General features: G+C 35.3%; 4 protein-coding genes across 13 annotated transcripts; 2 read left to right on the top strand and 2 right to left on the bottom strand.

The window, feature by feature from the left end:
* Positions 1–6429: 6429 nt before the first annotated feature.
* LOC123919966 lies at positions 6430–21900 on the top strand. Of its 7 annotated transcripts, XM_045972023.1 has the most exons (9): positions 6577–6917; positions 8154–8672; positions 8756–8921; positions 9027–9327; positions 9563–9635; positions 9794–9884; positions 10297–10376; positions 10590–10684; positions 21153–21900. In XM_045972023.1, the coding sequence occupies exons 1-9, from the start codon at positions 6819–6821 to the stop codon at positions 21310–21312; spliced, it is 1584 nt and encodes a 527-aa protein (XP_045827979.1). In that variant the 5' UTR covers positions 6577–6818; the 3' UTR covers positions 21313–21900. The 7 variants fall into 7 exon arrangements, with proteins under 7 accessions (XP_045827984.1, XP_045827980.1, XP_045827978.1 ...); XM_045972028.1 differs by lacking the exon at positions 21153–21900 and having other exon boundaries at positions 6430–6917; positions 9030–9321; positions 10590–11460; XM_045972024.1 differs by lacking the exon at positions 21153–21900 and having other exon boundaries at positions 6430–6917; positions 9030–9327; positions 10590–11460.
* LOC123919964 (pentatricopeptide repeat-containing protein At3g16610) lies at positions 12641–15582 on the bottom strand. Its single transcript, XM_045972020.1, has 2 exons — positions 12997–15582; positions 12641–12878 (listed from the first exon to the last, which is right to left on the bottom strand). Exon 1 carries the CDS (start codon positions 15447–15449, stop codon positions 13083–13085), a length of 2367 nt encoding a protein of 788 aa, XP_045827976.1. The 5' UTR covers positions 15450–15582; the 3' UTR covers positions 12641–12878; positions 12997–13082.
* LOC123919968 (yrdC domain-containing protein, mitochondrial) lies at positions 16035–20405 on the top strand. 4 transcript variants are annotated; one of them, XM_045972029.1, is made up of 5 exons: positions 16035–16191; positions 16964–17198; positions 18979–19154; positions 19369–19660; positions 20038–20405. In XM_045972029.1, the coding sequence occupies exons 1-5, from the start codon at positions 16110–16112 to the stop codon at positions 20099–20101; spliced, it is 849 nt and encodes a 282-aa protein (XP_045827985.1). In that variant the 5' UTR covers positions 16035–16109; the 3' UTR covers positions 20102–20405. The 4 variants fall into 4 exon arrangements, with proteins under 4 accessions (XP_045827985.1, XP_045827989.1, XP_045827986.1 ...); XM_045972033.1 differs by having other exon boundaries at positions 16042–16215; XM_045972030.1 differs by having other exon boundaries at positions 16042–16215; positions 16956–17198.
* Positions 21901–26293: 4393 nt separating the features above from the next.
* LOC123919969 (early nodulin-20-like) lies at positions 26294–27157 on the bottom strand. Its single transcript, XM_045972034.1, has 2 exons — positions 27041–27157; positions 26294–27008 (listed from the first exon to the last, which is right to left on the bottom strand). The coding sequence occupies exon 2, from the start codon at positions 27002–27004 to the stop codon at positions 26534–26536; it is 471 nt and encodes a 156-aa protein (XP_045827990.1). The 5' UTR covers positions 27005–27008; positions 27041–27157; the 3' UTR covers positions 26294–26533.
* Between the last annotated feature and the right edge of the window lie 481 nt (positions 27158–27638).

Below are 27638 nucleotides of genomic sequence, written 5' to 3'. Positions count from 1 at the left end.
CAAAATATGGCAAGTTGCGTAACTCAGCTGCTGACACCAATTTATTGGAAAAGATTTATTCATACTAAAACACCCATGGAGTATGATATTGTTCATATGAGAGTTTTACTGGTAGAATTTTGAAGCTAAAAAAAAAATCTAATGAACAATTATTTACTTCAAACAAATAAATGGTTATTTAAACTTTAATTATAGTTGCACAATATATTTTCAAATCAAATAAAAAAACTCTTGCCACTTTTCAAGATAAACTCATCTAAAAAATTTGGAAAAAAACAATTAACTCATCTAATAGATCATAGATGATTAATGAGGACTGTTTTATCATGAGAAGTTGAAATAGACACAATTGTGAGACTGTTGGATTGTAAGCTAAGCAGCTAAGCAGGCCTGGCTTGCCAAGCCCACAGGCGCGCGCGCAGGTTGGCTTGAGCCAACTAGTTGCTTGTTGTTCAAGCTAGTGTTAAATCTCCTTGTGTACTTGCCTATATAAGGTGCATTGCCTTATGTGAATAATAGAGAACACCGTTTTACCTAACATTTGGTATCAGTGAGCCCACAAGGGTCCTGATAACTGCAAATCGCAGATTTTGCAAATTCAGTTACAATTCCGTTACAAACCGTTACAAATCGCTCTTCCCAAACTTCATCTTCTTCCTCGATTGATCGCTTTCTTTTGCCCTCTAATGGCTGATTCTGATTATCTTCGTCCATCAATTCCAAAGTTTGATGGACACTATGATCATTGGGCAATGCTTATGGAAAATTTGCTTCGATCGAAAGAATATTGGTCCCTAATTGAAGATGGCATCATTGTTGCGCCTGCAAACGCAACTGCAGAACAAAGACAACTTGCAGCGGAAAGCAAACTCAAAGATCTGAAGGCCAAGAACTTTCTCTTTCAATCAATTGAAAGATCAATCTTGGAAACTATTCTTGAACGCAACACAGCTCGTGACATTTGGGAATCAATGCGCAAGAAATATCAAGGTTCGACCAAAGTGAAGAGAGCTCAGCTTCAAGCATTGCGAAAGGAATTTGAAATCTTGCAGATGAAAGATAATGAGTCTGTAAGTGATTTTTTTCTCAAGAACTTTAGCAATTGCAAACAAGATGAGTGCTTCAGGTGAAACCTTGACTCAGACCATAGTTGTAGAAAAGGTGTTGCGATCCATGAGTGAAAAATTCAATTACGTTGTGTGTTCCATAGAAGAGTCTAATGATGTCACCACCCTTACAATTGATGAATTACAAAGCAGCTTGTTGGTCCATGAGAAAAGAATGAAGCCTACCCTAGTGAAAGATGAAGAGCAGGCCTTGCAGGCTTCACATGGTAGAGGTGGGGGTAGGGGGAGAGGAAGAAACGGTTCAAGAGGTGGAAGAGGCAGAGGTAGACAACAAAGTAGAGAGCTTGTTGAGTGTTACAGATGCCACAAGCTTGGACATTACCAGAGTGAATGTCCAACTTGGGAAGAAGCAAACTATGCAGAGTTTGATGAACATGGTGAAGTCTTGCTTATGGCGCAAGAAAAGCTTAAAGAACCAGTCAAAAGTGAATTGAAAGATGAGATCTGGTTTCTTGATTCTGGCTGCAGCAATCATATGGTTGGAAAGAAAGAATGGCTGTTTGAATTTGATTCAGAGTTTAGAGAAACTGTGAAATTGGGTGACAATTCAAGAATGCAAGTCATGGGAAAGGGCAATTTGAGATTGCAAATTGGAGGAATAGTGCAGGTCATAACTAGTGTGTATTATCTTCCTGAGTTGAAGAATAATCTGCTGAGTATTGGCCAATTACAACAGAAAAACTTGACAATTGTCTTCTCCAATAACAGTTGCAAGGTGTATCATGAAAGCAGAGGTTTGCTTATGTCCACTGAGATGTCAGCTAATAGAATGTACATGATACATGCTTCAGTGATCACTCCAATGTGCTTCAAGACTACAAGTTCATATCTTACACAACTGTGGCATTGCAGATATGGCCACTTGAATCTTAAAGGGTTGAACATTTTAGCAAGGAAATCCATGGTTAAGGGATTGCCTGTTTTACAAGAAACTGCAGAAACTTGTGAAAGCTGCATTATAGGCAAGCAACATAGGGATTCTATTCCTAAAACTTCAAATTGGAGAGCTACAGAAAGACTTCAACTGATACATTCTGACATCTGTGGCCCTATCAACCCTACATCAAATGGAGGAAGCAGGTACTTCATTACCTTCACTGATGATTTTAGCAGGAAAACATGGACCTATCCTCTCATAGAAAAATCTAGTGCACTATCTACTTTCAAAAAATTCAAAGCAATAGTAGAAAAAGAGTCAAGTTGTCAAATTGAATGTCTAAGAACTGATAGAGGAGGTGAATTCACTTCAAATGAATTTAATGATTTTTGCAGTCAACATGGAATCAAAAGGCAACTCACTGCAGCCTATACTCCACAACAGAATGGAGTATCTGAGAGAAAGAATAGAACTATTCTGAATATGGTCAGGAGTATGTTGACTGAGAGAGGGGTACCTAAGAGATTTTGGCCTGAAGCAGTCATTTGGGCAACTTATGTGTTGAATAGAAGTCCAACCATGTCAGTGAAGGAAGTAACACCAGAAGAGGCTTGGAGTAAAGTGAAGCCAGCAGTTCACTACTTCAAGATCTTTGGTTGTGTGGCCTATGCACATGTATCTGACACTCAAAGGAAGAAATTAGATTCAAAAAGCATTAAGTGTATTCATCTTGGTGTGAGTGAAGAATCAAAAGCATACAAACTTTATGATCCAGCCAATAAAAGGATAATTGTTAGCAGGGATGTAATCTTTGATGAGTCAAAAGGATGGGAAATGAAAGACAATAAGCCTGCAAAGGCTCAAGCAACTGATCTAGATGATATTGAAGCTCTAAGCAACAATGATGAAAAAGATCAAGTGAGTAATGATGGGCCAATGGAGGTTGGAGAAAGCAGCCAACAAAGTCCTGATGTTGAACATGTTAGTGACACTGAAAGTTCTGATGAAGATCTACATGGTAATCCCATTATCTCTCCCAGACCAAGGAGACCACCTGGTTGGATGAGAGACTATGTGACTGGACAAGAGCAAATTGAGGATGATGGTTTGCACAATTTAGCTGTTTTCTGCAATGATGATCCAGACACATATGAAGAAGCTGCAAAGCATGAAGTGTGGAGAAAAGCAATGGATCAAGAAATTGAAGCCATTGAAAAAATGGAACCTGGGAATTGACTGAATTACCAGAAGGAAGTAAAAGAATTGGAGTGAAATGGATCTTCAAAACTAAATACAATGAGAATGGAAAGGTTGAGAAGTATAAGGCTAGACTAGTAGCTAAAGGTTACAGTCAGCAGCATGGTGTTGATTACAGAGAGGTTTTTGCACCTGTTGCCAGATGGGATACAATAAGGTGTATATTGGCCTTATCTGCTAGCAAGGGATGGAAAGTGTATCAGCTTGATGTAAAGAGTGCTTTCTTACATGGTGAATTGACTGAAGATGTGTATGTTGAGCAGCCATGTGGCTACCAGACCAATGATAAGTATAAGGTGTACAAGCTCAAAAAGGCCCTATATGGCTTGAAGCAGGCTCCCAGGGCTTGGTACAGCAAGATTGAGTCATACTTTGTGCAGGAATCATTCACCAAATGTCCATATGAGCACACTCTTTTTATCAAACATGAAAAAGAAGGAAAAATTCTGATAGTAAGTCTATATGTTGATGATCTGATATACACAGGTAATGATGAGGAGATGTTTGAAAGTTTCAAAAGATCAATGAAAAGCAAGTTTGCAATGACAGATTTAGGGAGGATGAGGTATTTTTTGGGTGTTGAAATCAAACAAGCTGAAAATGGGATATTCATCTATCAACAAAAATATGCTCAAGATATATTGATGAGGTTTGGTATGGAGAACTGTAACAAAGTATGCAGTCCAATTGTCACTGGCTGCAAGTTAACAAAGAATGAAGGTGGGAAGCTTGTTGATGCTACTGAATATAGGCAAATGATAGGTTGTCTAATGTATCTTTTGGCCACAAGACCTGATCTTGCATTCTCTGTATGTTTAGTAGCAAGATATATGGATAGGCCTACTGAACTACATTTGGCTGCTGTGAAAAGGATTCTGAGGTATCTGAAGGGTACAATCAATTTAGGGATATTGTATCAAAAGAATCAAGGTGAATTGAAACTGCAAGGCTGGACAGATTCTGACTATGCAGGTGATTTGGATGACAGAAAATCCACATCTGGATATGTGTTCATGTATGGAAATGGACCAATCTCATGGTCTTCAAAAAAACAAGCTATAATGACTCTTTCCACTACTGAAGCTGAGTTTGTAGCTGCAGCATCTAGTGCCTGTCAAGCAGTATGGCTGAGAAGGATACTTGATCAACTTGGTCAAGCACAGGTGGGAGAAACTGTGATACTTTGTGATAACAGCTCTTCCATTAAGCTGTCAAAGAATCCAGTTTTACATGGTAAATGCAAACACATAGATGTTAGATACCACTTTCTGAGGGATCTTACCAAAGAGAAGATTGTTGAGTTGGAGCACTGCAGCACTCAAGATCAAGTTGCAGACATTATGACCAAGGCACTAAAGCTTGAGAGCTTTTGTAAATTGAGAGATAGACTTAGCATTTGTGATGTCATTACTGTTGTTTAGAATTTGTAATTCATACTTGTATTAGAGGTTTAGCTTAAGGGAGGGTTTGTTGGATTGTAAGCTAAGCAGCTAAGCAGGCCTGGCTTGCCAAGCCCACAGGCGCGCGCGCAGGTTGGCTTGAGCCAACTAGTTGCTTGTTGTTCAAGCTAGTGTTAAATCTCCTTGTGTACTTGCCTATATAAGGTGCATTGCCTTATGTGAATAATAGAGAACACCGTTTTACCTAACAGAGACTGCATCCTACACGACAGTTATGTCTTAGATTCAATGGTCATGCGGCTACTGTACTATGTGTACAAACATGAGATCCAAACACACCTACTAGATAGAGAGACGGATTAACTCTTCTTTTACCGGTCTTTGCTCGTCTTATACATTGTAGAGAGACTAGATTTATATGAATAATATTTTTGCAGTTAAAAAAAATAGAGAGATAGATTCAATAAAAAAATTATTTTAATTTGTTTGGTATAGTAACTTAATAACTAGTCTCTAACACTATAAATTGTTCTATCTTTACAAGTAGCATGGAAGATTTAAAATAAATATGCTAGATTTCTTTGTACACAAGACCTTTTTGATTAATACAAAAAATAAATTTTTATTGAAGACCTAAATCAAGGACTTAAGTAATCGACCATGAGAGCTAGCTAGTGTGAATATGATTCAAAGCTTGCATCTTTTATTATTTTTCTTTCCTCCTATACTTTCTCTATCCTCCCACCTTTATCATTTTGACTCTTAATTTGAATAAAGCTACACAAGAATAAATCCTTCTTCTTTTTTTACAAAACATAAGAATATATCATTTTTCCTATTAAATAGCGATGATATTTGAACAACTATTTCATAATTTTGAAATAAGTCATTTCTTTATCTTTAGTTCAATAATTTCATTCTAATCATACGTATTAATAATATCAAATTCGAATTTCAAAATCATATAATTTAAAATAAGGGAATCCTAATATGATTATTGATGTAATTTTTAGACAATTTTGTTAACAATTTGATGATTATAATTTATTAACAGTATCATTTTTACATAATATATATAAATTAAACTCACAATGATGGTACAAAAAATACATTGAATATAGCTCAGTCATGCATGATAGATGCACCATGTGTTCAATTGTAAATTGGGGCATAGATATATATATATTTTTTTATCTGGATTTCAATTTGTGATAATGCGAAACAACATTCTTTTTGTCCGTTCTGGTTGATAAAATTCATTGTAAATTGTCTCTGTGAAAAAGTCATCACTTATCTATGGGTGGTTGACCGGTCTTACTCAAATATGTTTTGTCCTCAATTCCAATTTACTTCATTTCCTTCTTCAAAGCTCCAACAAGTATCATTTCTTTAATCGAATATATTTTTAAAGCTTTTTTGTGGGGTGAAAGTAACGAATCTAAAAAAATTAATTGGATTAAATGAGATAAAATTTGTCTTGATAAGTAGCATGGAGGTATGGAGGTCGTAGAGTGCGGGAATTTAATCTTTCTCCTGATAAGTGGTGTCAGAGACAGTTGCAAAAATGTGAGAGTTTGTGGGTTAAGGTATTGACAGCTAAATATGGGATGTGGGATGGTCAGGTGAATAGTGCGGATAGTAGAGCGTCTATTTGGTGGCAAAATTACATTTTTCAGATTCATTGAATAACTAATGTATCTAGACTATACAGACCAAAATATACTAGTTATTCAATAAATATGAAAGTATCGCTATTAGTTACTAAGACTTTTTGGGTGTTGAGAGAATGAGGTACAAAGTCCGCGCGCACTGGAGACTCAAAAGAGTGGCAGCAGCAGGCTACCCCACACACAACATCAGTACTGATGAAGTGTGTCATTAATTCAAAAGCTTGGTTTGTGTGCTTAATCACATTCATATTCATTATTATTCTTACTCATTTTTCTCTTATCTATCTAACTCCATTTCCGCCACTCCTTGTCTCTTTCACTACTATTATTACTCATTCATCTCTATCAATTACTACCATCCACTAACCAACAATAACTAAGTGGCAACATGCCTATTATTATTATTGCTTCTTATAAATTCTTATAAATTCCACCTTCTTGCTTTTCCTTTTATTTCTATTTTCTTCTCTTTGCAAATACCAAAATCATGAGTTCTCAACCAAATAAACATGTCACTCAGAAAGAACATGATGCTGATGATACCATTTCTTGCAGAACAACAGTTTCTCTTCCTGTTGTTCATAAGGTACTTTTTCTCAACTTTGCTTTCACCTTCTCTTTCTTTTTCTTCTTTTGGTTCATGTTTCTTTTTTGGTGTACCCTTTTCTTTGTTTTGAAATTTAAATATTTTCTTGTTTTTTGGAGAAAAAATTGGAGCTTGATGTATTTTTTGTTTCCTTTACTTTGAATTATGTTGTTTAAAACCTTTGTTTCCACTATTTATGTTTGTTTGATAAAAGATATCAGCTAGAAAGACAAAACTACTAATCTAAAATAAATGATCTCTAACCGATATATGTTATCAAACATTATTGGTTTGGTTTTCTGACAGTATATTTGATTTTTTGTTACTAATTCATTTGATTAATGTACCATCATGCTTTTAATTTATAACAATAACTTTTTGCATTGTTCTTTTTATTCATTACATAATATATAACTATAGTACCAACAATGAATTGGTCCAAGTGGTAAGGGTCTTGGTCTCCTTAAGCATGTGGTCAGGGGTTCGATTCTTGGCTCATGCGTATGGAGAAAATTTGGTTGGGAGGGGAGAACCCACCTTGTGTGCCCCACGGGTTCCCGACGGAGATTAGTCATCGCTTACGGCGGTGGAAACTTCGTAACAATATCATGGTAACCAATATATATATATATATATATATATATATATATATATATATATATATATATATATATATATATATATATATATATATATAGTACTTTTTTGGTGAAGAGGAATGGTAAAGTCTCCTTTGTTTAAGCTTATTTACCGCTAACCGGTTGAATTAGTAGTGTTTGATAAAATGTGCGGTTAAATTAGTTGATAAGTATGAAATGACAAAAAAATATTTATAATTAATATTTATTTTTTGTTCAATTACGATAGTAAATGTAAAATTGACAGAAAAAATGATAAGCCATAGATTTAAATGCTACTTGAAGTAGTTTTTCAAAAAAGTTATAAGTTCGTGAGAAAAAATTGTTACCAAACAGATCTATTTTGTCCATATGAGCTTATAAGCTATCTGCTATAAGTTTGTAAATATGTTTTGCCTAATAGAGCCTTATTTCATTTTTGTTATAGAAATAGGCGCTTAATTAAATTGCTTATGGAAACAGAATTGTATTATAGTTCATGGATTTCAAGCTAACACTAGGAAATAAATAGAGGGTGATACTTGGATTTTGTAATGTAACTCACTTATATTTCTGTGCCTGCATCACTTATTGTGTTCATTTGAATTTATATTTATAGGATGATGATGATGATGATCCAATCGGGATAACCGAAGAAACCGCGCATGTTCCTCCAAGGAAGAAACAGAATCTTCTCCTAGAAATACCATCAAGAACACCAGAAGAATGTTCACAAGATTTTGTTTCAATCAAAATGCCAATGACACCGAGTCCTACTCCAACTCCTACTCCCAAGAGAGTGAATTTTCTAATGACTTCTCGCTCGGTCGATGCTCCGATAAATAATTCTCCTGGATCAGCATCATCAAAAGGCAAATCATCCATAAGAAACTTGCTACCAAAATTGAGCTTTCGGTATAGGACAGCAGCAGCAGATATTGAAAAGGCGAATACGCCAACTCCGGAAGTTTCCTCTTCAGGTCATCGAGAAAAGCCTTCGATCTCAAGATCATTGTCCCTTAGTAAAATATTTACTCCTAGGATGAAACGAACTTCATCATTGCCATTAGAAGAAATTGGACATTCAAACCCCGAATCAACTCATGGTGGAAATGGAAGTGTTGGTGGTCCTCTGAGTGTAAGATTTTAAGCATTGCTTTCAACTTCGCTTATAAAATTAATAATGTTACCATCATTTTAACCTGTTAGTTTCTTTTGCAGAAAAAAGAGACTCGGCAAAAGATAGCGCGTTCTCTTTCAATGCCTGCCAACAACAACAAAGACAAAAGTATAAGGAGGATGGATTCATTTTTCCGTGTGGTGCCTTCTACTCCTCGAGTAAAGGAAATAAATGAATTGTTGAGCACGTCCCCGACAAAGGATACTGGTATATACTCTCTCTAGACTCAATTATAAGAAGAAAAAAAATACCTACTTTCACATTTATACTATGCCTAGTTAGTAACTTGTTTCAAATGTTTTCTTGGTTAAGAAGACGAAGATTCTGATGGCGGTGAAGATATACCTGAAGAGGAGGCAGTGTGTAGAATCTGTTTGGATGAATTATGTGAAGGAGGCGAGACATTCAAATTGGAATGTAGCTGTAAAGGTGAACTTGCTTTGGCTCACCAAGAATGTGCGATTAAATGGTTTAGTATAAAGGGTAACAAGACATGTGATGTCTGCAAAAATGAAGTTACAAACCTTCCAGTCACTCTATTACGGATCCAAAGTGCTCGAAATCGAATTAATGGAACAAGTAGAGCTCAGCTCGAAGATATAAACGGGTACAGGCATGTCTACTTAAATTTTCTTTCATTTTTTATGAGTAGGAATCAAACTTGGTACTCTGGAATTTACAACACTCTCACATACTACGCACCAACCACTTGTTTCATAAGATAAAGATCTTTACTTATTTTTCATCAATGAATGAGTTATTGTTATGTGCTTCAATTGCGACTTTCATGGATATCACAGAATCTTCAAGAATCATTAACCATTTTATTTGTCTGCTCAATTTTATAGGGTTTGGCAGGAAGTTCCGGTGCTTGTCATTGTCAGCATGTTGGCCTATTTTTGTTTTCTTGAGCAACTATTGGTAAGAATAACAATCCTCGATTCAAATTTGCAATTTTCTTAATAATTTTCTTAGAAGACTATTACACAAAATAGTTTCTGCTATTATTAAAAATCTCAAAAAAATAATCTCTGAATTATTGAATACCAAAATAGCTTCTGATTTTCTCCCCTTTGCAGGTTACAAAAATGGGAACCGGTGCAATTGCCATATCTCTTCCATTTTCTTGTGTACTTGGTCTTCTCTCCTCCATGACATCGTCAACCATGGGTAAGTCTGCAAAACATTGATAAATATTATCAATATAGTTTTTCTGACAATCCATTTTGATCGATGCGAGTCGTATCTTGATTCAATACTAAATTGAATCCAATTGATAGGAATCTCTAGCGCGTGTCTATTTGGACACGAATCTCGATTCATTCTAATGGATCACTACCTAAAATTAGTGTAGTTAAGTTAACTACTTTTTTTTTTGTCAACTTTGTATAACCGACCACTTTTCTTTTGTCACTTGATATTTGACTTGAATTATAATGAATCACTACCTAAACTTAGTGTAGGTTTTTCTTTTGTGCTTATACATAACTTTTCTAAATTCAATATTTTCACGATGCTACTGCTAAGTTGGGTTTCATTCATTTATGAGACAATGACATTTTGTTTAAATTTTGGTGTTCAGTGATGAGCAGGTTCATATGGATTTATGCATCTTGCCAGTTTGCTATGGTGGTTCTTTTCGCGCATATATTTTACTCCTTGGTAACCGATTTCTATGTGAACTATATATTCTTGTTACCTGTACTTCTCACTTCAGAAAACAAATTGATCATACTCATCTTGAATCCTGATTCATTACGATGAATCTCCATTCATTCTAACGAATCACTATCACTTGAGAAAATTTCCTACATGAAAAAAGCATTAGCATTCTGAATTCTGATTACTGATAATATTGGTCACTTGCACTTGCAGGTTCATGTGCAAGCAGTTCTTTCGATCCTTCTTGCAACATTTGCTGGATTTGGTGTGGTAATGAGTGGAAGTTCTATCCTTGTGGAGTTTTTCAGATGGAGAAGGAGATGGCAGGCTTCATCAGAGCAGCAACATGGCCCTCTACCGATAACACAACCAGGACAGCATCCACAAACTGTAAGCACGCCACGTTCGGACCAATCCAACCATAGTCATCCCGTGGTTCAAGATCTGCAAAACTCACATCAGAGCTGAGTTGATATTTTCGTGCTTCTCATGACTAAGCTAGTGGCTGGATTTGGTTGCTTTTCATTCCGGATTTGGAAGATCTTATTGAATTTGGTTTTTAGTAGTCAGGGGATTCCACATTCACGCATTCGGGATATTATTAGCCAATTAGCCATTTGATACCGTCCGAAAACTGCATATCTTAATTTTTATTTTATAATTTAAAATACCGAACTTGAATCTGGACTATACAGTAACTGATCAAACGACCCCAAATCTCGACTACATGAATATGGAGAATCCCTGACTGTAGTGGAGCTGGATCCGAACTTATTGTGTATAGAGTAGGGAGTTTAACCTTTATTACTACTCATCTGCATGAGATTTCATTGTACAGTTTATGAATATAGCTTTTCTTTGCTATGGCATTTCTGTTAGTTTATTTGTGCAGAATATTTCAGCACATGAAAACCAGAAGGCTTTTTTGGCTTTGTATTTTTTGTAGGCTTGGGTGAGAGAGTGACTTTGTTTTAGGTCAAAGTGAGAGTGAAGGATTAATGAAGAAATGTGTTTGTTATACTTTTTCTTAGAGTTTGATCATTGATGAGCATTGCCAAATCAAATGCAATGATGTGGTTACTTACATGGAGATGTATTTTATTTCCCAATATTTTCTAGGACAAGAGCTGATTTTCAACATCTACATTGTGGAATGTTGCATATGGAAAAATATAATACATTACTATTAAATCATTCCAATCTATCAAAACTATTCATTGCAAACTCATAGCACCAATACGACACTGACACATGATTACATTTAATTACTTTATTTTTTTAAATTATTATTGGTGTCGATGTACCGTGTCTGTATTTATGTTGGTGCTTCATATATAATTGCATTCAATCAGTTTTTGTTTTTTTTTTAAATTATTATGAGTTTGCATGTCAGTAATCAGTATCGTATGAACCAAGATTGTCTGTTTTGCTTTCACGCAGTTGACAATCTTGGTCATAGAAAGATAATCATATGGCCCTGATTAATCTAGAATAATTCAATTAATATTTTACAGTGTCAATTTCAATTGTTAACTTTGGACTGGATGGTATTTGGCGATTACTTCTTTAACGCAGTAACTGCATTAAATCTATTTCCCGTATCGTATTTGGCGTTTGTGTTAGTTTTATTGATGACAAGACCATTGCCTAACTTATGTGACAGGTTGAGTTTGCCATATTATATAGCCAACATAAAGAAGATTGCTTTATATTCAAGCTGACAATGAATTGTGTTGTAAACTTTATCTAATAAAACTATGCTTTCCCTTTATTATGGGAGAAATAAAAAATTCGTATCCGCGCTTCACAATGACAACAACTTTGGTTCCATCTTTTTGGTTAAACAATGAATGTGGACCAGAAAAACTAAATCTGATAAGTTTCTTTCAATTACAAAGAATTGCTTTAAGCATTTCTTCTGCTGTAAGCATTTCTTGTTTCTTTAACATCACGTACATGTTTCAAATTTCAACAAAAGCTGTTATTTAAGTTTTCTTTTATCACAACTATTGACAATTACACTAAAATTACTCCTATTTTTATTTTTTTTTGGTTTATCATGATCTACATGCTAAGTTCCATAAAAAAATAAGATTATAATAAAATTAAGGATCATGTTAACAAGTACTTCCAAGACACTAGTTAAATATACCAAAAAAATAAATCGAAGACAAAATTAATGTTGGAAAGATAACTTTTTACATTTTTAAGATATTAAATGCACATGTTTCAAGATAAAATTTCATTATTAATATGCTTAACCTGAACTATGTATCTGGGCTTCATTGATAGCATCCTATAGAACCATTTAAATCTTCAAAAAACATATGGGAAATTCAGTTATGATGATAACATTTGTTTTTAATACATGTGAAAACTCACTTGATGTCTTAAATGAATTGCTTAATATATTGCAAACAGTACACTTTTCTATTGTACTAGTAGTTGGTTAGCTTTCTTGCTTTGATGTCCACACGAGAGGCCACAGAGGACTTTAGAATACTGCTCAAATCCATATAACTTAATGTTCATCAATTTTTTACTCAAACTTTAGTGAAATTATATGTTTAATTTTAAAGTTTGAGTAAAACAAACTAATAAAAGGACAAAATGACAGTACCTGGTTAAATGAAAGTGGTTCAAGAGGGTGAATACTTGCCAGTGGGTGATTATAACCAGACCCGCAAATCCGCCTTTGCCTTTTTCTTACCAGAAATCCTGACAATTGCACATTCCATTCTTAAAATGATGAAACCGACTTACATCTCTTACTGTTATCTCCCTTTTTGTTAAGAGAGTAATGAATTTTATTGCAGAGTGGCAGTCCGCACAAATCCGCAGATTTTTTGTAACTAGAATGCGGTCACTGGGACTATTGTGTAGAATTCCAAATGCAATGGCTATTTTTTCACTATGATAGAGGAGAATCTGCTCCTTCTCCTCTTCTTCAACATCATGAAGAGCAAAACTAGAATCTGCACGATATCCCAATTTTTTCATCCCCACCAACAGTTCCTGTAACTTGTTATTTATGGATGCTGATTGTGGATGATATTGATGGCCCCCAATAAATGCATGGATTACCCCAGAGATCTCAACCCAACTGCACCCTGGGCTTTTCTTGTAACCATGATGCCTTTGTATACTTCTAATATGTGCTGCATCATTCCATCTTCCTACAGAACTATATATGTTTGACATAAGAACAAAATTTCCAGTACCTTCAGGTCCCAGCAGCTGGATCTTCTTTGACACTTGTTCACCCATTTCAATATTTTTGTGCGTCCTACATGCAGCAAGCAATGCACCCCATACACGAACATCAGGCACAAATGGCATCCTTTGAATGAAGGTGTATGCCTCATCCAAATTTCCCGCTCTGGCCAGAAGGTCAACCATGCATATATAATGTGCCATCCTTGGTTTGATATTGAAGTCTTGGCTCATGGAACTGAACCAATATTTCCCTTCTGTGACAAGTCCTGAATGACTACATGCAGATAAAACAGCAATAAAGGTCACATCATCAGGTTTCGAGCCTGACGCCATTATTTCATGGAATAGTGAAAGTGCCTCCACGCATAGGCCATGAATGCCATAACCAATTATCATTGTATTCCATGAAATTATGTCTCTGTTCTGCATCCTATCAAAAATCTCCCTACTGATTGTAATCTTTCCACACTTTGAGTACATGTCAATAATGGCGTTGCAAATGGAGGTGTCATTACTGAAGCCACGAACAACTGCATATCCATGGCAGCTTTTCCCGTGTTGTAGAGCGGCCAAATGTGAACAAGCTGGAAGTAGAGCTATCATGGTTTCCAAATGTGGTTCGATCCCCAATGACTGCATTTGGCGAAAAATAAGTAAAGCTTTCTCAGCATAGCCATTTTGCACACATCCTGAAATAATAGCACTATAAGAAACTGGGTCTTTTGAGGTCATTTCATCAAGAAACCCCGCTGCATCGTCCATAATGCCACACTTGGCATACATTGATATCAATGAGTTTCCTACTGTTGTATCTAGGTGTATTCCTGACTTAATGATGTGACAATGCAAGTTTTTCCCCCTTTTGAGATCAGTGAGTTGTGCACAAGCTCGAAGCACGGTTGCTAGAGTGGCTGGTGTGGGATTCAAGTTGTATATACATAGCATGTCATCATAAAGGGCCAATGCATCTGGCATGCAATGATGAAGGACATAACCTGCAATCATAGCGGTACAACATATCTCATTTTTTTTATTGACAGTATTAAAGATTTTTCTGGCATAAGATAAGTGATTACACTTAGCATACATATCCAAAAGTGCAGTTGCAAGAACGACGTTGTCACAAAAGAATTTCCTCCTGAGACAGTGAGAGTGAATAGCCTTCCCCTGGCGTAGTGCATTAGCTTGTCCAATTGTGGGTAGAACAGATACAAAAGTCGAAGAATTAGGAGAAATTCCATCTTGCAGCATTTGGGAAAGCAGCTGCATTGTTTCAGCATGAAGTGCATGAAACGAAAATGCAGCTATCATGGCATTCCAGGCGACAATATCCCTATCGACGTGGGACATAGTATTAAATAGTGTTTGTGCTTCAAACAAATTGCCACACTTAGAGTACATATCAAGCAACGCCGTGGAAACATAGACATCCATCGAGAGACCAAGTAAGTGTGCATGGTTATGTATAAGTCTCCCAAGTTGTAATGCTTGTAGAGCGGAGCAAGCTTTGAGAACAAAAGGGAAGGTGAACTTGGTGGGTGTCAAGCCAAGATGCAACATTTGAAGATACAAATGAATGGATTGTTGAAATGGGCCAGCCCAAGCATAAGCTCGGATCATCATGTTCCACAAAACAATACTCGGGTTTGGAATTTTGTCGAACATGTGACGTGCAAGTTTGATTTCATTACGTGAAATATAGTCACGGACAAGCTGTGGTGCATTAGAAGAATTAGAAGGAGAAGGAGACCGAGGAGGATGAGAAATATAATGACAACTCTGAATCTGAATATGTCTGTGCCTTTGCCAATTGGTTAGGAAGATCGAAGCTTCTTCACGTTTCAAACATCTTCGCATATTTGCTAACAATAATAAACTTAGTTCGACTCTTGTCACCAAAACAAACTTTGTGCACTGGAAAGAAGAAGGAAAGTGCTATAACTTTCTCGCATAAAAGAGTACATATAAAGTTGTTCACGGACTAAATTGTCATATATTCGGCTGAAATTTTAAAATTCGTCACCTCCCTGAAATTTGGAAATAGGTAAATATTTTCTGAAATTTTAAAAAGTCAATCAAATTGCCCCGTGACACTACTGGTCAGAGTCCATAACAGGGGCAACTTGATTGGTTTTTTAAAATTTCAGGGATACATTTACCTATTTTAAAATTTCATGGGGGTATTTGACGAATTTTAAAATTTCAGGGGTATTTGATAATTTACTCGTTGTTCTCGATTATTATGAGTTGAGATCTGCTCCAGTGGCTTATGCTCCATTTGCTACGGTCTATTATCTAGATGTGTAACATTTGGCAAAAAAATAATCTAATGATCCAGATTTAAAATTGGTCTTCTTGACACATGATATGGTGTTAGTGCTTTGATTAATCTGATGGTCCAAAACATTTGAAATTCATGGTGCAAGTTCCTGCAATAAAGTTAGAGATTTTATCTGCTCCCGTTACAATAGCAATATCACAGTGAGTGTTATGGAACATTGGTCAACATAGAAGAAGATGATGATAAGCAACATATCTATACAACAAGGACGGTTTCTTCTCAACAATTCATTCTTCTTATCGAATTTCTCCTTTCGAGGTGCAGTTTAGTCACACAATCACTGTTAGTTTCTTCTTCTCCTTCTTGTCTTTCTTTGAAGCATTTAATCAAACATTTGGTGGGTCATTATAACTAACCAAATTTGTGTTGTTATTAACCTTTTTACATATGTCCACTTCAATTTCATGCTTAAAAATGCTTCCTTTGATGATATTCAGCAACAAAAATGTTTACTTTATGTGGTATTGTATTTTTAGTGGTTAAATTTATACCAAATTTAGTTCTATACTATGAAGAAGAAGAAGGGAACATAAAAATATATCCACAAGTAATTGTTAAAATAGAAGAATGAGAAGAAAAAGTAGAATTTAGACTTGGATAAGCGCGTCGGCATCTCCACCATTAGAGGAGGAGGAGGCACATCTGAGAAGAAAGAAGATAGTGTCCAATAATTAGGATTAGGGTTGTCATTTTGAAAATTAAGAGTTTGGGCTTATCATTTTTTATTTTCCACTATTACTTTTTCATGGTCAAATTTGAAAAATTAAAAGACATTATGTATAAAAAGAGATTTAAAATATTAAAGGATTAGTTCATATATTGTATTGAACTATTGGTGCATATCATATTTGATACATATATTGTGTCCGTGCATCATAGATTCAACATGTTGAAGTTTGAGATGGGTCTTGATTTTATTCTCTTTAATTTTATTGTTGCGTTGTTGTTTTAGGATGCCAAGTGTTGGTTGTTATTTTATTGTTGTTGTTAGTACTTAGTACTGATTGAACCAATGACATTAGTATTTCAGGGGTTTGCAAGTTGGCACTTGTTCGACGTTTGCAACAGAATCAAAGGATTAAAAGGGGTTTCTCCAAAAACATGGCTTGGAGTATGGATAGTGGTGACTTGGGTCTTGAAGTCAAGATCGGGGTTGTTCATCCTGCAACAGATGCTTATGCTGCAGAGGCAGTTGAAGCTTTGAAAGCCGGGAAGGTCATCGCAGTTCCGACCGATACACTATATGGATTTGCTTGTGATGCCTGGTATGCTATTTTAGTTTTTGCATAAAATCTATTGCATGTAGCATTGAAATCCTTCGCAGTTCTTTTATCATGCTTCCTATCATAACTTGATGATCGATGTACGAAGTAATTAGGTACTGAAATACACAATAACAATTAAGGAGGGAATAAGCATACCAAACAACTTAGAGTATAAATGTGTGCTTTGCACATGTTAACCGTGTATGCTGCACAATCTTTTACGTTGGTGGAATGAAAATAATTGGCAACCACAGAACAATGAAATCTAAAAAGGAAAATAATTGAGTGTACAACTAGAGTTACTCTTATGGAAATGAAGATGATAATGAAAGAGAGTTTATTCACCTTAGCATTTGCAATCATGTTATATATTATCTAAACTAAATCATGGTCCAAACCATTTTCCTATACCATTCAAGTTGCAGAGTTTTAAATGTGACCAAGAAGGGAGAAGACAAAGATTACCATAAAATGAATAATGAAATTAGTAGCTGTGAACGAAAAAGGCCCAAAAACTCCTACACACATACACAGCAGGACCGAAATCTCTAACTTTTCGCACAAAAAATCTAAAGAACTAGAATAGGAAGAAATAGCAGAGTGAGCTGCAAAATCTGAACAGTGGAGAGAAGAAATTGTAAGTTTGTAACCATAGTATAGGCTTGGTGTGCTAAGAAAGCTGCACATTTTGCAGAAAAACTGCATAGTAGTGAGAGACTGGCATTTGGTCCGTTTACGTTGAAGGTGCATGGTTGAGAGAAAAGCAACTTGTTGACAGAAATAGAATTTGGTTGTATGCTGCAGCTTTGGGGTGAGATGCAATTAATTTTTTATATGGTTGTGTTGTGGGAGAACTAAGCAAGTAGGCTGAACAACATTGATAGAACCCGATTAAAGAATGAAGGCCCAAAGAGTGAAATTGCATTAGTAGTAAATACTAAATACGGAGAAAATATTTTCTTAGAAATAAATATGGAGAAAATATATAATGAAGATATTCTTTGAATAATATCTTGTTTGTAAAGATATTATTCAATATTATCTCCTTAGTACTATATTAGAATAATATTTTCTCAGTAAAGATATCTGATTTTAATTTTTCAGTAGTAGTATTTTTATCATAAGTTTTAGGGTTTTTGAGGCAATGATGGGAATAGTTTGTCTGTTAGGGCCAGAGTAGGATTCTTCTCTGAGTTGTGTCGGAGCTTTGCTCTAGGAGTAGTTAGAGAAAGTCTCTCATCATCAATAAACACTATTAGTTATCCATTGTTATCATTTATTTTGATTATTGTTCCTTATTTACTTTGGTGTTCCCATCAAACATCATGGCATTGGATAAAACTGTGAAGAGAAAGTTTACTTGCATAGTAAAAATGCTGGAGTGAAGGCTTAAGTGAGACTAGACTAGAGTAATAGAGTATGTGATAAAAAACATTTGATAATAACTAAAAACTGTAAGACAGGACAACTGTAATATGCGATACAAGGAAGCCATTTTTCCTTGAGTGAATTAAGTGAATGCAAACTTAGCCACACATTTTAAGCAACCATGCTCAATGGACAGAGAGTGGTCGTTATTGTTAAAGTTTGACATTATGTGATGAAATATGTTCTTTTCTAAAAATTAAAAAAAAAAAAAAAAAAAGTTTTATGTGTTCAGCCAGTATATATATAATCTCATTTGCATTGGTACAGTTTCCTATATTTAGACCTATTATTGTTCAGTTTATTTTTGAATGATAGCTACTAATTGCTTGTTACCTTTGGGTAATAATGGCAGCTCATTGGAAGCAGTTAACAGGATTTATGAGATTAAAGGCCGTAAACATACAAGTCCGTTAGCTATTTGTGTTGGAGATGTATCAGACATAGACCGTTTCGCCCTCACTGATCATTTACCTCATGGCCTGCTTGATTCCCTACTACCAGGGCCTGTTACAGTTATACTAAGACGAGGTTTGTATGTCAAATGTCTTTTTTGTGCGAGTGTTTGTGCAATGGAAAATTAATTTACGGATAAGTATGTAAAAAATCAATTAACTCACAAAACTTGTTTAACACAACAATAGTCCTATTTCTTCAATCCCTTTGTACAAGGTTTCTTCTATGAACCTTTGATTTTATTTTAAATATCCTATGTAATGTATGATTGTATGCTTGAATATTGCAGGAGAGTCAAGTGCTCTTGAACGATCTTTGAACCCGGGATTTGATAGTATAGGAGTTAGAGTCCCTGATTGCAATTTCATTAGGCTCATTGCCCGTGGTTCGGGAACGGCGTTGGCCCTTACTAGTGCAAACCTAAGTGGACAACCAAGTAGTGTTTGCATCAAAGATTTTGAAAAACTATGGGAACACTGTGCTTCTGTTTATGATGGTGGTACGCTTCCATCCGGTCGTGCAGGTTCAACCGTTGTGGATCTCACTACGCCATACAAATATAAGATTCTTAGGCCTGGAAGGTAACTCGTCTAATCTTCTTTTCTGCTGCATTGTTTAAAACATAGACTGTACTATTATGTCAGATGTAAATGCTACAATCTAGGATTGAAGTGGCAGGATTTTATGTTATAATATTTCACCATGGATATCTTAAAAAAAAAAAAAAAGGGTGATCCTACGTTACAATAGATATTGAATTGCCGCTGTGCTGGTCAACTTGATTTTCGTTTGAAGAAAATAAATAACTCAAAACTGCAAAAACAATTAGCGTCGAGGAGGTTACTTATTCGAGAGAAACCAGTTCTTGGATTACTATGTACATTCTAAATTTTACAAATATGAATTTTATGTTGCATAAAAATCATTGATTGTGTGCATGTTCACCTGCTATATGTAGTGCGAAGGAGGAGACAGTTGCCATCTTGGAGAAGCATTCGTTTGTTGAGACAGCGTTAAGTTAGTTCAAACCTTTCTGCAGTGCCACGTTCTAGGCATATTCCTTAGCTTGGAAAAACCAATTCCTTAGCTTGGACATGCGAGGAATTATCTCCAAGCTTACTTATTTCTATTAATTTTCTATTAGTTATGCCACAGACACATGTTGTCATGAGTTGCACTAGGCTCTGTGTCATGTGTATGTTTAAAAGCTCATTATGTTCTGTTATAGTTAAATTGGGTTTTTGAGAACCTAACATTTTGTTTTTTGAGAACCTAACATGTTACAAGGTAATAGTGATAATGATAATTATCTTAATTTAAGGAAAATGATAGAACTTGTGATGTTGTTCTTTACGGTTAACCAGATAAGATGCATACCATGCCAAATTATGAATTGTGCATCATGAATTATGTTACTAGTTTGTCAAAATTTTGCTTTTGTAATAGAATTTATCCCATCTCAATATGATTAAAGAAGCATGTCTATTTCACACTCTAGCTGCAATAATGCAGGCCTAAGGGGTAAACTTTGTTTACTCCAAAAAGTTTTTTAAATATGGGACGTTATTTTCTTTTTCTAGAAAAAATTTTAAAAAATAAACTTAAAGCAAAAATACACCGGGGTTCTTTATCTTATTTATTTGTAACACTTTTGTCTTTTATCTTTTATTTGTAACTTATAAGTCCTATATTGTATTTATATGTTACACTTTGGTCATTTATTTATTTATTTATTTTCATATAAGTCATTTATCTTTTATAACTCGCTCAATATAAGCCCTTATCTCATTTTTTTAATTAAAAAAAAATGTTGATATATATATTTTTTTTTTAATATTATGGATTTTTTAAAATAAAAGAAATAAAAATCTAAACAATATTCATCTTCTTCTCTCTCCATCAAACTCTAAAAGCTTCTAACATCAAATTCTCCTTGTATATTACTTGTTCCAATTGCCTCCCTAAAGATCTTCTCAAGGTCTCCATAGCCATACTCTTTTGGTACAACAATATCAGTCTCCATATCTCATACTGGATAGCAGCATGGCCCTCTATCCTTGTGGAGTTTTTCAGATGGAGAAGGAGATGGCAGGCTTCATCAGAGCAGCAACATGGCCCTCTACCGATAACACAAGCAGAACCGCATCCACAAACTGTAAACACACCATGTTCGGACCAATCCAACCATAGTCATCCCGTAGCTCAAGATCTGCAAAACTCACATCAGAGCTGAGTTGATAATTTTGTGCTTCTCATGACAAAGCTAGCGGCTGGATTTGGTTGCTTTTCATTTCGGATTTGGAAGAACTTATTGAATTTGGTTTTTTGTAGTCCGGGATTCCACATTCACGCATGATCGGGATATTAATAGCTATTTATACAGTCCAAAAATGCATATTTTAATTTTGTAATTTAAAACACCGAACTTGAATATGGACTATACGGTCATTGATCGAACGGCCCCAAATCTCCTGACTGCATGAATGCAAAGAATCCCTGACTATAGTTGAGCCGGTTCCGAACTTATTTTGTATATAGAGTAGGGAGTTTAACCTTTATTACTACACATCTGCATGCGATTTCATTGTACAGTTTATGAATATAGCTTTTCTTTGCTATGGCATTTCTGTTAGTTTATTTGTACCGATGAATATTTCAGCACATGAAAACCAGAAGGCTTTTGGCTTTAATTTTTTGTAGGCTTGGGTGAGACAGAGTGATTTTGTTTTAGGTCAAAGTGAGAGTGAAGGATTAACGAAGAAATGTGTTTGTTGTACTTTGTCTTAGAGTTACTTACATGGAGATGTATTTTATTTCCTAATATTTTCTAGGACGAAGAGCAGATTTTCTACATCTAACATTGTGGAATGTTGCATATGGAAAAATTATATAAATATAGCAAAACTATTCATTGCACACTCTCTAGCACCGATGCTTGTTCCAATGAGTGGAAGTTCTGAAAACTGCTAATTTGGATTGGCAAGAGCTAATGTTGATTATCTTTTTCTAGTCCCACTAGTAAAAGATTCCACATCAAACTGAATTTCCTCCACCAAAGTCTCGAAAGAAGTATCTCTACTCTGCCCTCCACCTTGTAACTTGCAAAACCTCTCAAACTCCTCTGAAACAAACCTTAGACCATTGTTAGTCTCCAACAATTACAGTTCTATCACCTAGTCCAAGTAAGCTCATGTCACTAATAGGTCCCATCCTGAAATCCCCTAATTGCAGCAACTGAGCTAGGATCTTACAAATCGAGCTATGATCCCAATCTTACGATTCTCAACCAAGCTACCGATCCTGCGTAAGATCTCGAATCTGACTACATTGGTCTCCACCAACTGAGCTAAACACAGATAGACATAATATTGTATTTTCTAATTTGTGTTCCAATCAAAATTAACCATTTATTAGTACCCTTAAGGCTATGTTTGGATTGATGGAAAGTGGTGGAATGAAATGGAATGGAGTGGGATAGAGTCAGATACCATTGTTTGGTCTTATAAAAACTTAATGGAATGGAATGGAGTAGGATGTAACCCATTCCATCCAATACCACTCATTCATCCAATTTTTCATTCCCTCCAATTTGGGGTGTATGCAATGGAATGGAACACATTAATAAAATAATTACAATTTTATCCTATTACAATTTTGTTCTTCCCATCTTTTCTGTTCGCCATTCATTCCTCATATTCTCTTCTTCAACTCTTAACCGGACTTCTTGCAGAAAGGCGTTCCTCTAATATGTCAGTGAAACTACAAACATTACTAATCACTGTGTTTGGTTTTTTTTCCTTCTTAGATTACAAAAAGTTACTACTGTGTTCGGTTAGATATAATCTAAATTAATAAAAGTAGCCATAAAACTCTATCAATCAAAGTAGTCTTCTAGGGTCTATCGATCCAAAAAAAAAGTAGTCTTCTAGGAGTATAGCAAAGTCATTTCCGTATAGTTTTTATGAAGTTGATAAATAAATGTTGTTTGACTCGATTTAATTTGTTTCTTTTAAACATGGTTTGATTTGTTTATGTATGAATTCATAATTGAAGTTGATCTTATTCTTTGATAGTTATTAAGAATGTCGATTAAATATGTATTTGGATTTTGGAGTGTTGAAGAAGAGATTTTCAAAAAATTCAACATATCAATGTTTTATAAATAAAGGGTAAAATTAGAATAAAAAATTATAATTCATTCCATTCCGTCCACTTTCCAAACAATAGAGCAGGATATTAGTTATGTTCCGTCACAAAATATCCAAATGATGGAATGAAATCTCTCTTCCATTCTGTTCGATTCCGTTTTATTTCATTCCGCTCCGCTCCATCGTGTACTATCAATCCAAACAGAGCTTAAAAGGTTAGACCATAGTAGGGTTTTTTAATTTGTGTTCTAGTCAAATTAAGCATTTATTAGTACCCCTAAAATTTTGGATCATAATATTGTGTTTTTTTTTTTATAACATAATATTGTGTTTTTAATTTGTGTTATAGTCAAATTAAGCATTTCTTCCTCAACGTCAGATTTTGGACGGTGTAGTGGTCCTTAATGAAGTTATTGATCTTGCTAAAAGAAGGAAAGACAGCAACTTGTTGTTCAAAGTGGACTTTGAGCGCGCTTATGATACTGTTAGTTAGAGTTTCCTGGAACGTATGATGATTAAAATGGATTTTTCTGAAGGCTGGTTAACGTGGATGCGAGCTTGCATCTTTGAGAGTTCGATGTCCGTTCTGATTAATGGCAGTCCGACAGAGGATTTTGTGGTGGGTAGAGGTATTCGTCAAGGTGATCCACTATCTCCTTTTTTATTTTTGATTGTTGCGGAAGGTTTGACAGGGATGATACGTAAAGCGGTTGATATAGGAAAATTCAAGGGCTTCAAGATTAATGTCAACCTACAATTTTCATTATTACAGTTTGCCAATGACACAATTATTATGGGAGAAGACAGTTGGGAGAATTTTTGGACTATCAAATCTTTACTTAGAGGCTTTGAATTGGTATCCGGGCTAAAGATTAACTTTGTGAAGAGCAAACTGTTTGGTATTAATATTGATATGAGTTTTCTGAAAGCGGGGGCTGCGTTTTTATCATGCAATACAGCAGCTGTACCTTTTAAATTCTTAGTCATTCCGGTTGGTGCTAATCCGCGTCGACGAGAGACTTGGAATCCAATAATGGAGGCTTTGAATAAGCGGTTACATTCATGGACTAGTCGTCATCTTTCTTTCGGTGGTAGTGTCACTCTTATCAACTCGGTCCTGACAAGTATGCCTTTATATTTTTTCTCATTCTTCAAGGCTCCTCGATGTGTACTAAAAGGTATAGAGAAAATTCAGAGGAATTTTTTGTGGGATGGCGGTGTAGAAGATAAAGCAGATTTGTTTACCCAAGGTGAAAGGGGGTTTAGGGGTAAAAAATCTCGAACTCTTTAATTTGGCCTTGTTGAGCAAATGGAAGTAGCGGTTCTTGAATCATGATAATGCCATTTGGACCGAGTTGCTGTGTCATAGGTATGGTCACTTACCTTCTCCGCTATTGGGCTGTCATGATATTATAGCAGGTCGTAATTCATCCTTATGGTGGCGTGATATCATCGGTTCGGGGAAAAGTTGTAGTTCTAGTTGGTTTAAGTCCAACATCGGTTGTTGTGTTGGTAATGGTAATGATATAGAATTCTGGAATTTCAAATGGTTTGGGTCTCAAGCATTGTGTGATTTGTTTCCTGATTTGTATGTTCATGAAGCGGACAAATATGCAAAGGTGACTGAGCGTTTGGATAGCTCTGTTACGGTACCACGATGGAGATAGAGTTGGCTTGCTCCGTTGGATGAGAATGATGAGCAGCGGCTTTTGGAACTTGAAGGGCTTTTTTTTGGTTTTTCTTTCCAGTCGACCGCTCTAGACCATTGGTGTTGGATACCAGACGTTAACGGTATTTTTTTCGGTGAAATCCAGCTATACTTTGGATAACAAGGTGTTTGGTGCTATACAACAGTTATGGAGAACTGATGTGCCATCTAAAATTAGTTTTTTTTGGTGGAGGCTAATTTTAAACAAATTACCAACAAGGGTCGCTCTTCATCGTAGAGGTATATTATTTAATCCCCATGATATGTCATGTGTTTTTTGTTTCCTGCATATTGAGGATAGTGCACACCTTTTCTTCTCGTGCCATTTTAGTAATGGAGTATGGAAACAAAGTTTTATCTTGGTTTCAAAACTCTCTTCCTTTGGGAGCGGCAGGAATCGACTATTTTATGGCGTTTGGCGAGTTGTTCAATGTTAAAGATAAGGGGTGTATTCGACATTTGGTTTGGTTGGCCACCACTTGGAATTTATGGAAAGTCCGAAACAACGTCATTTTCAACGGTGGCATTATGGATGCGTCAGCGCTTTTGGAAGAGATTAAACTTACTTCTTGGTTATGGTTCTCCCGTCGGTTTGGTCGTAAAGCATGTATTCCTTTTTCTAGTTGGTGTTTAGATCCGTTGTCGTGTATCCATAACTCTTGAGTTACTTGTTCTTTATTGTAAGGGTTTGAGCACCCCTTATATTATAATATAATATGATTTGATTATAAAAAAAAAATAGTCAAATTAAGCATTTATTACTACCCCTAAAATAGCTTTGCAATACGTATTTATTTTCAGTTTTTTTTTTCAAGTTCTTCTCTTAGGGCTTAACCGATAGTGAATTTCATTAAAAAATGAAAATTTGTAGTGAATTTCATTCAAATTTTTTACAATTCAAATAAGTAAACATTAATTTTTGGTATTTAACTTATAGTTCACGCTAACACAAATTATAAGAAAAACAAATTTCTTAAACTTTAAAAAAAATTAATTAAAAATTAACCAAAATAAATTTTTTTTGAAGAAACTTAACCAAAATAAATTTAATTAAATTAGTCCAAAAAAAATTAATTAAACAATATTCCTACATAATATTTCTATATATCTATTTTTTTTACTAATATTGTAAAGAGTAATATTTTCCTAACTTGAAATAAACAATGTAGATGTAATTACAATGTTGCTTAATTATTATTATTATTATTATTATTATTATTATTATTATTATTATTATTTAAATGAATATCACGCATGGAAATATTTTACTAACCTGGACCGAATCAATTTACAATGGTGAAATTAATTAAAATACAAAAAAAATAAAAATAAAAAATACAAAACGATAGGATCCAGAGCAATTAAAATTCATGACTACAACGGATAAATTTCCAAGATCTAGTACGATTGAGAACGGAAAGAAATTTGCAATTCCTAAAATTGTAACAGTATCAAATCATTCAGAGATTATTGCGAATAATCAATAATAATCAAATTAAGGAAAAAATAAATCTAGATTCTAGAATAGTATACGAATGCTATTATGCTAATTACTACACCTTCGGCAAAAACTCAGAGATGCAAAACCATTGAAGCTTCTACAGGAGTTCTCTCCTTGCTGTATATCCATACTCAGATCTCTGAATGTTTTGCCGGCGCTTCTTATACACCATCGCTCCAACTGCAACCACACCTACAGCAGCGATCACTCCAAGCGCTATCCCTGCTTTCTTGCCAGCACTAGTTCCTCCGCCGGATGATTTTTTGTCCACATCTCCGATGCCGGTGTGACTAACTCCTGTATCATCCGCCTCATCTGGAGAAGGAGATGGAGAAGGAGAGTTTTCCGGTGAAGGTGCTGGAGGCGAATCGGAATGAGGAGAGTTCGCCGGAGTTGGAGTTGGAGCTGGCGGTGAACTTATCGGAGAAGAATTCGGAGCAGGAGTTGGAGAAGGAGAAGATGATTTAACGGATGAATGCGGCGCCGGTGCCGGCGAATCGGCGGATGAAGCGATGTTGACTAACAAAGAAATGAGTATAAGAAGAACAGAGAATCTTGTAACTGCCATTTAAAGAATGAATTTGAATTTTGAATCGAAATTGGATCTAGAAATTGAAATGGCGGTTATCGTTACGGTTACGAATGAATGAGACGGAAACCGTTTGAAGAAAACGGGAAAGAATGAAATGGATCTGAAAATGGGAAAGAGAAGAGTAAGACAGAAACGAATGAATGATCGTGGGGTTTATAAAGGGTGTAGATTTAGATACGGGGTGAATCGGAGGGTGGTGATTGAATGGAAGTTTTGTTGAGCGGTTATGGATTTAAGACACGTGGAAAGTGTGTAAATTTAGGAAGGTATAACGTAGTGTAGCTGAAAGTTGGAAGTTTCGTGAAGAAGTGAACGTGAAAATGGGACGCACTTGTGTAGCTTGATACAGCTATCACTACTTCTGTGGCCTTTTTCTATTTTTGATAGGAAAACGAATTTTGTACATAAGAAATGTGTTAATAAAACAAAAGACCATTTTATCTATTAATTATTCTCTCTGATACTGTACTTTTTAGATTTATTGGGAATCTAATGTATCTGGTCCATATTATAGACTAAATACATTAGATTTTTAATGAATCTAAAAAGTAAAATATCTCTTATATTAAGGATCGGAGGGAGTATGTCCATTTAAGTGTGTAGATATGAG

Source organism: Trifolium pratense, linkage group LG4, assembly GCF_020283565.1.
Source record: "Trifolium pratense cultivar HEN17-A07 linkage group LG4, ARS_RC_1.1, whole genome shotgun sequence".
Taxonomy (NCBI): domain Eukaryota; kingdom Viridiplantae; phylum Streptophyta; class Magnoliopsida; order Fabales; family Fabaceae; genus Trifolium; species Trifolium pratense.
Note: the sequence above shows the minus strand (reverse complement) of the source record. Positions and strands in the feature narration are given on the sequence as shown.